Source organism: Sorex fumeus, unplaced genomic scaffold (assembly GCF_029834395.1).
Source record: "Sorex fumeus unplaced genomic scaffold, SorFum_2.1 ptg000013l, whole genome shotgun sequence".
In the NCBI taxonomy this organism is placed as follows: Eukaryota; Metazoa; Chordata; class Mammalia; order Eulipotyphla; family Soricidae; genus Sorex; species Sorex fumeus.
In genome coordinates, this window is record NW_026606070.1 from 1,445,889 (window position 1) to 1,459,348 (window position 13,460).

A 13,460-nucleotide genomic window follows, 5' to 3' on the forward strand; every position below is an offset into this window, starting at 1 on the left:
CAAGAGATAAATGGAAAGAAAGATAGTGCAACTAGAGATGCTATTTCTCAATAAAATCATTTGGCATGAATTTAAAAAGTAGGATCCATTTGCGTTTTCCTATTGGACTTTCCCGATTAAAGCAGGCATTTTAATATACTGATTGGAATATATGTATACACATATACTCAAAATGTATTACTGATGAGATATTTTAAATAGTCTCTTTGAAAAAATCAATAGGACTTCATTTGTCCTGAATCTATCTTTGAAGCTAAAATTATCTTTGGATGATCACCTCAATGTTGTATTGAATTCTTTTAAATAATCGCCATGATTCCAGATATAATACCTGCTTTAAATATGCTGTCTTTTTCCATTCCTTCCAGTCCACTTTCCTTTTTCTAGCCCTTAATTTCATACTCTCCTCCTTTGGGCAAGGCTCAATGCACCTCCAGAACTCAGAATAACAGTGAGCCAGAACTCAGGCCGACAGTGTTAGAATGAATACAAGAAGGACGCACAAGTGCACTTTGAATTGGCTACGGGAAAAGGCAGCTTCCAGCCAAGTCCAACTGAGAACCTATTTGTTGTCGGTTCCAAGAAACCCTGTTCCCTAGAATGTCCAGGGAGCAGAGCTGCCCTTTAGTTCCCAGCAGGCATATGATCTCGAATCCTCCTTCAGGGAACTGCCCCGGCTTGTGGGGAACTGGGATGGATTTCATTCCCTGGCACGCCCAATACTGCATTGGTACTGTGATGGCTAAAACTTTGTTTCATGTCAGGGGAAGACAAAGATAAATGGGAAAGAGTAAATATAAAATATCGCACCTGAAGTGCAGATGTTATGCGCTGGTTGCCCTGGCCCGAGGCTTTCGTAGGAATCATTGTGGAAGGAGAGAAATTTAAATCCCTCAAACAGAACAAGTCAGCAGGTCCGAGTGGTCTTAATTGGCCCACTTCTCTCGCCGTATTAGCCAATCTCATTAAAGCATAATTCTTCCCATCATGACACCTAGTGCCCAAAGGCCAGTGGCATCGTGTTCAGTTCCAGCCAGTTGTACTAGGGGGTCACTGGAGGCGCTGGGAACCGCCAGGCTCTTTGTCTCCTTGTTAAGAATCATCCCGTTGGCAGCTTCTGGGGTTTGCACGGAGCCTTGTTGCTGAGTCAGATGCTTCTTCCTCTGCATGCTTTTACTCACACATCTCATCTGCAACCTTATCTTGCCTCGCTCTCCTTGACTTAGAGCCACGCGTTCCGCATTAGTTGAACGTGGCTGTGTCACTCGGACAGCCACTGACACGCACCTTTCGTCACCTTCCAGCCACCCTGCTGACCTCTGGGACCACGGCGACGGTCGCCCTGTTGCGGGACGGCATCGAGCTGGTGGTAGCCAGTGTTGGGGACAGCCGGGCGATTTTGTGCCGAAAAGGAAAGGCGGTGAAGCTGACTATTGACCATACCCCGGAGAGAAAAGACGAGAAAGAAAGGTACGTCGGGGGGCCACCGCCGCAGTCAGGAGGGCACAGCCCTGGCCTTGCGGACCAGCCAGAACAGGAGCGACGCTTGTGCCAGGCGGGGACCAGGACAGGATGCTGGTGCGCAGCCGGAGGGGACCAGAACAGGAGATGCTCGTGCGCGCGGGCAGCAGAACCGGCAGATGCACGTGCACGCGGGCAGCAGAACAGGAGGATGCTTGTTCTCGGGGACCAGAACAGGAGGATGCTCGTTCTCGGTTCTCGGGGACCAGAACAGGAGGATGCTCGTTCTCGGGGACCAGAACAGGAGGATGCTCGTTCTCGGGGACCAGAACAGGAGGATGCTCGTTCTCGGGGACCAGAACAGGAGGATGCTCGTGCGCACGGGGACGGGAACAGGAGGATGCTCGTGTGCGCGGGGAGGGGGACCAGAACAGGAGATGCTCGTGCGCGCGGGGACAGGAACAGGCAGATGCACATGTGCGCGGGCAGCAGACAGGAGGATGCTTGTTCTCGGGGACCAGAACAGGAGGATGCTCGTGCACGCGGGGATCAGAACAGGAGATGCTCGTGCGCGCGGGGGCCGGAACAGGAGGATGCTCGTGCGCGCGGGCAGCAGAACCGCCAGATGCACGTGCGCGCGGGCAGCAGAACAGGAGGATGCTCGTTCTCGGGGACCAGAACAGGAGGATGCTCCTTCTCGGGGACCAGAACAGGAGGATGCTCGTTCTCGGGGACCAGAACAGGAGGATGCTCCTTCTCGGGGACCAGAACAGGAGGATGCTCGTTCTCGGGGACCAGAACAGGAGGATGCTCGTTCTCGGGGACCAGAACAGGAGGATGCTCGTGCGCACGGGGACGGGAACAGGAGGATGCTCGTGTGCGCGGGGAGGGGGACCAGAACAGGAGATGCTCGTGCGCGCGGGGACAGGAACAGGCAGATGCACATGTGCGCGGGCAGCAGACAGGAGGATGCTTGTTCTCGGGGACCAGAACAGGAGGATGCTCGTGCACGCGGGGATCAGAACAGGAGATGCTCGTGCGCGCGGGGGCCGGAACAGGAGGATGCTCGTGCGCGCGGGCAGCAGAACCGCCAGATGCACGTGCGCGCGGGCAGCAGAACAGGAGGATGCTCGTTCTCGGGGACCAGAACAGGAGGATGCTCCTTCTCGGGGACCAGAACAGGAGGATGCTCGTTCTCGGGGACCAGAACAGGAGGATGCTCCTTCTCGGGGACCAGAACAGGAGGATGCTCGTTCTCGGGGACCAGAACAGGAGGATGCTCGTGCGCGCGGGGACGGGAACAGGAGGATGCTCGTGTGCGCGGGGAGGGGGACCAGAACAGGAGATGCTCGTGCGCGCGGGGGCCGGAACAGGCAGACGCACATGTGCGCGGGCAGCAGACAGGAGGATGCTTGTTCTCGGGGACCGGAACAGGAGGATGCTCGTGCCCGCGGGGATCAGAACAGGAGATGCTCGTGCAAGCGGGGACCGGAACAGGCAGATGCACATGCGCACGGGCAGCAGAACAGGAGAATGCTCGTTCTCGGGGACCAGAACAGGAGCGATGCTCATGGATGCTGGGTTGGAGCCCGCGGGGCTGCTGGTGTTGTGTGCTAGAGATGGTCTCCCGAGCCCTCCAGGAGTAACCCTGGAACTCAGAGTCAGGAGTAAGCCCTGCACCACCTGGTGGGGCCCAAAACCCAAAAAAAGGAAAAAGAGGGGCAGGAGTAGTGGTGCGGCAGGGAGGGCGTTTGCCTTGCGCTCCGCTGACTGGGTTCCATTCCAGCATCCCAGATAGTGCCTGGAGCACCGCCAGGAGTGATTCCTGAATGCAGAGCCAGGAGTAAGCCCTGACATGCTGGGTGTGACCCCAGAAGGGAAAAAGCGAGAAAAGAATCCAGTTCGTTTCCTTCCCAGTTCCGGGGCCCCATCGTGGGATGCCCCCATGCATTCCGGCGTGTGGACACATCCGCCCTTGGCACTGTCTCTCGGGCCCTGACGGTGGCTTTTCCAGCTAATCCCAACTGCCTTGGCTTCCTTTTTTCTTTAACAAATTCATTTCGTTCTCCCTTCCTACCTTCTTTTGGGTGTCGTCGCAGGGGACCATAGGGGAGCCCAGGTGGATCCCGGCCCTGCCAGCGAGTCAGCCCCTCCCTCCTACCCGTTGTTCCTTCATCCTCCCGCCTTTCCTTTCCCTCTTCCCTTTGCTTGTTTCTGGTCACGGTGAGCCGGGCTTGCACGGAAGCTGCTGCAGGCAGAGGCCTCCCTCTGAGGTGCCGGGATTCCCCCCCCCCCCCCCAGGCGGTGCTGCTGGCGTCACCTCGTGTGCTGGGGCTTTCCAGGGGCCCGTGTCCCTGTGGCTTGCAGGGAGGGGAGGGGACCTCATCAGAGAGCTCCCTTCCCCTTTCTTCTTGACCAAGCAAACGCACGCTCTTGTAATCTTGTTCCTGGAACTGTGTCCTGAGAAGACCACGACAGCAAGAGGAAATCAGCCCGGCTCCCCTATCCCCTGGGGGGAGCACTCGGGTCCTGTCCCCACCCAGCATCTGGGCTCCCCGGGAGCCCTGAGTTCTGTTAAGTGGGTGGACCTTATCTTCCCGGCTCCCGTCACCCTCTGCCCTTGTGCCATGCAGGATCAAGAAGCACGGCGGCTTTGTGGCCTGGAACAGCCTGGGGCAGCCGCACGTCAATGGGCGCCTCGCCATGACCAGGAGCCTCGGGGACCTGGACCTGAAGGCTAGTGGCGTGATCGCGGAGCCCGAGACCAAGCGGATCAAGGTGGGCGGGACGCAGCCGCTGTGGGGGGCCCTGAGGGCGGCGCAGGTCTGCCCTGGCCGTGGGCGGGAGGGCAAGCGCCCTGGTGTCGGGGCCACCGGGGTTGGCAGGGCACTGCCACCCCCACCCCACTCCCCACTTACTCATGGTACCCGGGCAGCTGGCACCACCTCCACTGGGAAGCCCACTCTGACTTCCCCTTGGCGCCAGACTACAAGGTCACCCCTGAGACACCCACAACGTGGACCCCATTGCACGACACCCCCAACACACACACGCAGAGTTGTGAGCACATCCCTGTCTGCGGCCTTCCCCAGCACCCACTGCTAGGCAGTCTCTAATCACAGCGACCACTGGACATCAGAATGACGTCTTACCCACTCCGAGGGCGCAGGGCTGGAGCCGTAGCACAGCGGGGAGGGCACTTGCCTTTGAACCCAGCCAACCCAGGTTCGATCCCCGGCGTCCCAGGAGTGATTTCTGAGTGTGACCCAAAAGCCAAAGACTAAATGAAAGAACCCATCTCGGTAAACAATTATTGTGTGACTGAAATACGAAAGTTCGTAAGTTTGTAACTGTACTTCACGGTGATTCACTAATTAAAAAAAAAAGAAAAAAGAACCCATCCCATCTAATAAGTATCCCCAGAGGGTCTACTCTGCACCAGACTCTGTTCCAAAAAGGCCTTGCCCCCCTTTCTCAGAGAAAACAAAATCTGGAGCCCTAGGACAGCTGGGAGGGCTCTTGCCTTGTCTCTGGCCGACCTGGGTTCGATCCCCGGCATCCTGTATGGTCCCCCGAGCACCGCCAGGAGTGATTCTTGAGTGCCGAGCCAGGAGGAACCCCTGAGCATTGCCGGGTGTGACCTCTAAGCCCCACCTCCACCCCCTGAAAAAAACAAGGGAAAAGAGACCTCGTCACATGAGGGCCTCCTTCCCTCTGCTTGCATTGCTGAGAAATGTGTCAGGAGCCCCCAGGAGCCCGTCGGGCAGCCCACCACCCCTCCTCCCCGCTGCTCTGCCCCCACTGTCCAATTTCCTTTTTTTTTGTGTGTGTTTTTGGGTCACACCCGGCGATGCTCAGGAGTTCCTCCTGGCTCTTCACTCAGGAATTACCCCTGGCAGTGCTCGGGGGACCATACGGGATGCTAGGGATCGAACCCGAGTCCGCAGTGTACAAGGCAAACGCCCTCCCCTCTGTGCTATCGCTCCAGCCCCCGTCCAACCTCTTGCGTGTTGGTCACTAAGGAGCGTCAGGTTGGGCCATCAGGACCGCACGCTGCTGCTTTAGCCTAAGTCTGGCCTTTCCCGTGTCACCGCTGCCCGCCCCCTCCCAAACGCAGAAGGCAGCGTCGGGGTCCCCAGTGTGTGATTCTCTGCGGTGGGTGTCATTGCAGCTTCATCACGCTGACGACAGCTTCCTGGTCCTCACGACAGATGGGATCAACTTCATGGTGAACAGTCAGGAGATTTGCGACTTTGTCAACCAGTGCCACGACCCCAACGAAGCAGCCCGGGCAGTCACTGAGCAGGTGGGTGCCCAGGGCCGGGCCAGGGGCCTGGGATGGGGGTGAGCGCAGCACCAGGGGCGCGTCTCAGCCGGGGGACCCCCAGGAACTTGACGCTTCTTAGAAAAATCTTGTCATGGAACTTCTACACCACAGTGAAATTTTCCCCTGATTCCATAATAATTCTGATTTTAGGGTTTTTCTGCAGTTCCCCCAAGTAGTTAAGTGAATTGAGTTGGCTACGGTAACGGGCTGTTTATCTCTGGGTTTTGTGTGCATCTTGAAATGCTCATTCCAATGATGGTGAATTGTGGTACTAGTAAACAGGAAGGGGGCAGAACAAAATGAATTGCTCAGGCACGGTTCCATCCCAGCACCATTCCAGGTTTTCTGAGCACCTCTCGGGTCAGTCCTAAGCACTGAGCCGAGGAACGCCCATGGGCACCTCCAGGTGTGGCCCAAACCACCCCTCCCCGTGGTACTCATATGATGTGCCACACACGCTCCGATTCATCTATCTGAACTCCAGGTGATCTTCCACGATACTCTGTGCTTAGCGTCAGCATCAGCCCTTTTCATAGACGAGGCAAACTGAGGCACAAGAGGCCAAAAAGAGGAGGTGATTTATTCAAGATTGCAAAGCTGGACTTCAGACTGACAGGCAAGCTCCCAAGTCTAACCACTTGACTGAGAAACTCTTACTCTCCCAGTAAATATCATAGATCAGAGCACTGTAGTGTCGTCAGCTTTTGATTTTGAGAAATAGGTGTGGGCGGAATAAAAAAAAAAAAAAAGATTGTGTGCCTGGGGGCTGGAGCGATAGCACAGCAGGGAGGGCTTTTGCCATGCACATGGCTAGACCCGGGTTCAATTCCCAGCATCCCATAGGGTCCCCCAAGCACCGCCAGGAGTAATTCCTGAGTGCAGAGCCAGGAGGAACCCCTGAGCATCGCTGGGTGTGACCCAAAAAGGAAAAAAAAATGATTGTGTGCCAATGTCTCTGGCAGTGTTAAAACTTGGTAGCTGGACAGTCCAAGAAAATGTGAAATTTTCAGTGTTTAATCGTCCTTTAAGCTAGCAAACTCTCAAGTTAGAGCCATCATTGATCATTAGAGACTTGTTTTATTTCAACAGTTACTTTTTGCATTTCCCAATTTTTATGTTTGGGGAGTCAAAATGTTGCCCAAGCCTTTAAGGGATAGTATTTGTAATTAATACATCAGATCTTTCAGTGAAAAGCATGATTTGCTTACGGCTGGAGAGATGGTACAGTGCATAGGGCCTTTGTCTTCTACGGCCAACCCAGGGTCCATCCCTGAGGCCCCATACAGTCCCCTGAGCTTGCCAGAAGTGGTCGTGGAGTGCAGAGCCAGGAGTAAGCCCTGAGCACTGCTAGGTGTGGCCCAAAAACAGATGAAAAAGAGAGCATTAGTTGTCGCTAATTGTCAGGCAAGCGTGAATTATTCACTGGACTAATATCAAGCTCTTGACATTAAAAATTCGACCCAGTCCAATGAATGTTTCTTTCAAATTTTAATTCCTTCTCTCTTAAATGTTCCCTCTAAATTGTGAGTGATATTTGTGGGCTGGAGCGATAGCACAGCGGGTAGTGCATTTGCCTTGCACATGGCCGACCTGGGTTCGATTCCTCCGCCCCTCTCGAAGAGCCCGGCAAGCTACCGAGAGTATCCCACCCCATAGCAGAGCCTGGCAAGCTCCCCGTGGCGTATTCGAGATGCCAAACACAGTCACAAGAAGTCTCATGATGGGGGTGTGACTGGTACCCGCTCGAACAAATCGATGAGCAACGTGATTGTGTGCCAGTGCCTCTGACAGTGTTATAGGGCTACGGTGCTGCACTGCAGTGATATTTGTAATGAGAGCATAGTAGGCTGCCGTGTTTGCACATTATATTTCATCGAATAGTTCCCCTCATCAGCAAATTTGCTCGAGCGGGCCCAGTAACGTCTCCATTGGAGACTTTGTTGTTACTGTGTCTGGCATATCGAATACTCTCGGTAGCTTGATAATTAGAGTGGCACTGTAATAAAATTTCATGGGTCAATTTTTGCATTCATAATTTTTCTGGATATATATATATGTTTTATTTGTGGTAATTATCATTTTTTTGTGTTTTGTACCACCAGCATTTATTTGTGAACTGCACACTTCTTCACGCACACCCGTGAAAGACCGGTGTTGCTGGTGGGGGCCTAGGGGCACGCCAGGGGCAGGGGCTGTGCTAGTCTCCTCCCCCCTCCCCAACACCCCCAGCTAGCTCTCACCTTGCTGTGACTTTGGCGGGGAAGCATCTGGAGTTCCATGCTCAGAAATCTGCCCGTGCCCCTCACTGCGGGGATGCTGCCCCCGAAGGCGGGACCCCGGGACCGTACCTGCACCCTAGGAGTTCTGGGAAGCAGGCGCAGGCGTGAGGTCGGCTTCCTGCCACCTGCCAGATGGTGCTTCTCAGCCTGAGGCCTGGTGATGCTCCCTGCAGGAAGAGGAACATCAGCCTGAGACTGCCCCACCCGCCCTCTCCAGCAGACAAGATCTGCGATTGCAGTTAAGGCAGTTCTGGAGAAGATGGCGAAGCGACAGAGGGGGGATATATCGAGACAGCAGGACAGCGAGAAGAGAGACACCCAGGAAGTTCTGTGACACCCCACGTTGGAGTGCAGGCAACCCCAAGTGTAGGGCTGTGAATTTCATAATTAGGTTGTGAATCTAATTCAGACCAAGTAGACAGAAGTGATTTCTACTCTTCAGTAGCATCGCCACGATAGTGTGTTTCTCTAAATTCCGCTCAGTTTGGTGACTAGAAACTGAAATTTTCGGACCCAAGTGAGAGTGCAGAGATTAAGGTGCTTGCCTTGCGCCTGGCCTGCTTATGGCCCCCAGGTCCTGCCAGGAGTGACCCCTGGGTGCAGCCGGGGTATCCCAACCCACCCCCTGGTCCTCCCGTAGCAAAAAAGAAAATTTTAGAGTTTGAATTTACCCCTTTTTGTTGTGAGTGAAGCGAAATGATCATTTGCACAGTTTTACGAGTCGTTTGCATTCGCTTGTTTGATTGAACCAAACCCAGACCCACACCCGCCAGGTAAGAAGCCCCATGGCTGGTGCCAGCGGGTCTGCTGGGCATGTGTGTTTGACCTTCCCCACACTCCTGTTCTTCATGGGTATCCCAAGAACTTCCTACGAACCACATTGCAAATATGTATAAATAATTAAAGTAAAGTAAAGGCCCTCCCGTTGATCATCGATTTGCTCGAGCGGGCCCAGTAACGTCTCCATTGGAGACTTCGTTGTTACTGTGTCTGGCATATCGAATACTCTCGGTAGCTTGCCGGGCTCTCCGAGAGGGGCGGAGGAATCGAACTCGGGTCGGCCAGGTTGGCTGCGTACAAGGCAAACGCCCTACCTCTGTGCTATCACTCCAGCTAAATAATATATATATATATATGTACATATTCCATGGGCTGGAGCGATAGCCCAGTGGGTAGGGCGTTTGCCTTGCATGTGGCCAACCCATCTGACCCGAGTTCAATTCCTCCACCCTCTCAGCGAGCCCAGCAAGCTACCGAGAGCATCTCGCCCATACGGCAAAGCCTGGCAAGCTCCCCGTGGCGTATTCGAGATGCCAAACACAATAACAACAAGTCTCACAATGGAGACGTTACTGGTGCCCGCTTGAGCAAATTGATGAACAACGGGAGGACAGTGCAGTGCTATATTCCACACTCCTCATCATGGGTATCCCAAGAACTTCCTACAAAGCATATTCCACATTGCAAATATATATATACTTTCACTTCCTTTCTCAGACTGTGCTTAGAGGCCTTTCTCGCCGCTCCTTTGGCCCGCCCTTCCGCTCACCTGCAGTGCTCTGCTCTCTCCCTGCCCCCCTCCCAGGCCATCCAGTACGGCACTGAAGACAACAGCACGGCCGTGGTGGTGCCTTTCGGCGCATGGGGCAAGTACAAGAACTCTGAGGTCAACTTCTCCTTCAGCAGAAGCTTCGCTTCCAGCGGACGGTGGGCCTGACGGCAGTTGCTTCACCTGGAGTTTGCAGTTTCTCCACCGGCAAGTCACTGATTCGTTCCACTGTCCACCGTGCCAGAGCCACCTCATGACTCCCTCGATCAAATCCAAGTCAGTGTCCCCTCAGTAGCTACTTCACCCGCTTCGTATTTATGTTCCACTGAACACACTCAGTGTATGCGTGTAATTCTAGTTGAGGAAGCTCATGAAAAAGCGGTTTTGATACACCTGCCGGGTGTTAAGTTTCTCCTTTTCAAAACTCTTAGGCAGCTCTGGGTTACTGTTGGTCATTTATTTCTTCACTCATATATATGAATAGTTCCTGCCTTCAGATTTGTCGAAACTCATCAGTATTTCGATGACTACTCAGTGTGCTAGCTACAAGGGTTTGTTTTTAATAATTGTGCCTCAGCGTAAATCTAAAACCCAAATTTTCTGTATTTTGGATTCTGGACTAGTCAGTGGTAAATATAATGAAATATAATGGTGTAAAAGGATTGAATACAGATAACATGGCATGACTGAGTCATAAGCCTCTTTAGGAAAATGCACTGTTGGGATGTACGGAGCAATAGAACAGCGGGGAGGGGGCTTGCCTTGCGCATAGCCGACCCGGGTTCCACCCCCAGCATCCCATAAGGTCCCCAGAGCACTATTAGGAGTGATTCCTGAGCACAGAGCCAAGAGTAAGCCCTGAGCATCATTGAATGTAACCCCCACAAAAAAAGCCGAAGGGGAAAAAAAAAAAAAGCAAAATGCACTATGTATTCCAGCCGTCACAATCTTATGATCTCTATCCCAAATTTATTCCTTTCGGTAACTAAGAAACTGTAGAGATGTGCCTGTTCTTTTATGTCAGAAAAGGTACTGAGCCTAAGTGTCAGTGCTAGACAAAGTTAAATGCTGATGTTGCCAAGTGCTTTGTATACAGTTTCCTCCATGATGGCTAACTCTTTTTTTTTTGTTTGTTTTGTATATAGTATGTCCATATCACTTTCTGTGATGGCATCAGCAAGTTGGGGTGTTTGTAAAGTAATATCAAGTGATGAGGCGACAGCTATCATTGTCATCGTTTGACTGTTTCTAAGTCTCATAACAAGGAATAAATCTAGAACAAATTCTATATTTCAGCCTGCTGTGAATCGGGAGTGTAAAATTGTGCTTTTTTTATCTGCCTGTATGTCGGGTGTTAAAATGTGAATCTCTAGCTGTGTGCTTGGAATTATCAATGCAGTTTATTTCTACAGATGGTATGAACTTGCTGTATGCGTGAGTGTAGATACAGATGTATTTTAGAGTAAAAGAAAATCAGAAGGAATGGCACTGTATGGATGCTTCCACCAGTTAACTGTAAATTATTGATGCTTATCCCGAAGGACTCTTGACAAAAATGAGGCTTTTTGTGTGTCTGGTTTTTTGAAGTGCTGGGAATCTCATGCAGGTCTCGGGAGTGCAAAGCTTGTCCTCCATCCCGTAAAGCAGTTTAATAATTGAGAAGAACCTTTGACTATTGGCAAATGAAGAAATAGATGCAAAGACTGGGAGGAAGAATCAAACCCAAAAACTGGACAAGAGTGTTGAAACTACACTGTTGCTGCCTAGTGGTGTGCAGAGTATCTGGAGTAACAGGATGGGAGAAAAACACCGTTAAGAATGTTAACACCGTTTTGTTGTAGAAAACAAGAAAAACAAAAATGGTATAGTGTACCTTAAAACTCTGTTATCAGGAGTTGGTTATTTTCTTTAAGTTTTATTTAAAGGCTTCTTAGGAAGAAAGGGACCAATCTAAACAATGCATATTTTCTCCTTGCCTTTTTGGGGAGTGGAAGAAGAGAAACCTTGAGTTTTCCTGCCTGTATTAATAAAGAATTATCCTTTGGGAGGAAAAAAGGAAACAGTTTCAGGTTCTTGTTTTTGTTTCTAAGAAGTTTGGTGAGAGAGAAATAGAACAGGAGAGAATATAATCACCTAGAATACAGAACCTGGGGGTGAAGACATATGACAGGGGTTCCCCAAAACACCCTACCACCACTGCCGAAAGAGAGGGAGGGAGGGAGAGAGAGAAAGGGAGAGGGAGAAAGAGAGAAGGAGACAGATACAGATACTAATAACCTGTATTTAGGAGCTTAGAGATTTCCCAAGTGGGGACAGAATGACCATATAGCGGGCGGGGCTCTTGCCTTACACACAGCCAACTGTATTGTATCCCCAGTGCTATATCGCGTTCTCCCAAGCCCCCACTAGAGTAATTTCTGAGTCCTGAGCCTGGAGTAAGCCCTGAGTACTATCGGGTGTGGCCCCAAAACAAAAGCGAAATAATTCTCCAGTCACCAGTAGGTAAATCTAAAGTATAAAATGTCCATCTGTGGATATAGGTTTCCTTTTGGTTCTATTTTCCTAACACTTTTCCTCTTGCTTTAAAAATGGAGGGTGGGGGGCTGGAGAGATAGCACAGCGGGTAGGGCGTTTGCCAACCCGGGTTCAATTCCCAGCATCCCATATGGTCCCCTGAGCACCGCCAGGAGTAACCCCAGTGCATCGCCAGGTGTGACCCAAAAAGAAAAAAAAATGGAGGGTGGGAAATGATGAGTGATGTTGTGGACTTAAGTGTTTGAAGAACCACTGACGGAGGCCAGGGTGAGGGTAACAGGTAGGTAGGGTCACATGCTTCTGACCTCGGCTCGAATCCCGGACACCGTCCATCGTCCCCTGAGCCCTGCCAGGTGCGATCACTGAGCATAGAGCCAGGAGTCAGCCCTGAGCACTGCCAGGTGTGGCCCCAAATCCCTCCCCGCCCCCACAAAAATCAGTGAAGCAGGAATCAGGGATGCAGCTTCGTGGTCGAGCACTTACCTTGGATTTGTGAGCTTCTGGAAATTAGCAAAATTTAGCACTGCAAAATTAAGAATTTTTTTTTTAACCCCAGGAATATTGCTCAAAGGATGAAAACCTGACGGGTTCAGTCTCTACCACCAATGGTCCCTGGAGCATGGGGTAATGGGTCGCCTCTAATTGCTGTGATTTGTCACCCTGTGGTTGTGGGGCGGGGGTGGCAGGTGGATTGAGATGGATTGGCAGGCTGAACAAAAGAGTTGGTAGAGTGTAGCCTAAAGTCTGACGGGGGCTTTTTCACCTGAAGACCCTGAAACTGTCACCGCTGGCAAAAACAGAAAGAAGAGCGGTATTATTTTTTAAACCACTGTGTTGAAGTCATCCGTGTTTTATTATGACTTATTAAAGGAGCATGCATCTGTTAGGCTTCTAAATCTTCCTGGGAGTTATGCAAATAGTCATGAAGAATGGACTGTTCGAAGTAAACTTAGTGCAATGACTGTGAATTTGCCATATGGTTATTACCATGTGGGTATTGTTATGGTAAATTATATTAATGTAAATAAACTTCACTCAACTCTGATTTATGTTTGCCTTTCATTTATGTGCAGCCTGTCCATCTAAAACATGTTGGTAGAATTTGCCAGTGTTTATTCGATAAGATGTTCTTACACTTAATATAGTTCTGTCTAAATTTCTAAATCCCTTCTAGATTAAAAAGAAGATGCCGCGGGGCTGGAGCAATAGCACAGCGGGGAGGGCGTTTGCCTTGCACGCGGCCGACCCAGGTTCGATTCCCAGCATCCATTATGGTCCCTTGAGCACCGCCAGGAGTAATTCCTGAGTG

The 13,460-nt window shown here is 51.5% G+C and overlaps 1 protein-coding gene across 1 annotated transcript in view; it reads left to right on the forward strand.

Annotated features, from left to right (window-relative positions):
- The window catches only part of PPM1K (protein phosphatase, Mg2+/Mn2+ dependent 1K), a 34,490-nt gene extending 21,294 nt beyond the window's left edge, over positions 1–13,196 (forward strand). The window contains exons 4-7 of the mRNA XM_056111406.1: positions 1,305–1,470; positions 4,095–4,239; positions 5,633–5,767; positions 9,653–13,196. Of these exons, the coding sequence (XP_055967381.1) occupies positions 1,305–1,470; positions 4,095–4,239; positions 5,633–5,767; positions 9,653–9,784 (578 nt within the window). The 3' untranslated portion in view covers positions 9,785–13,196. The remainder of the gene's footprint in view (positions 1–1,304; positions 1,471–4,094; positions 4,240–5,632; positions 5,768–9,652) is intronic.
- Positions 13,197–13,460: the final 264 nt, after the last annotated feature.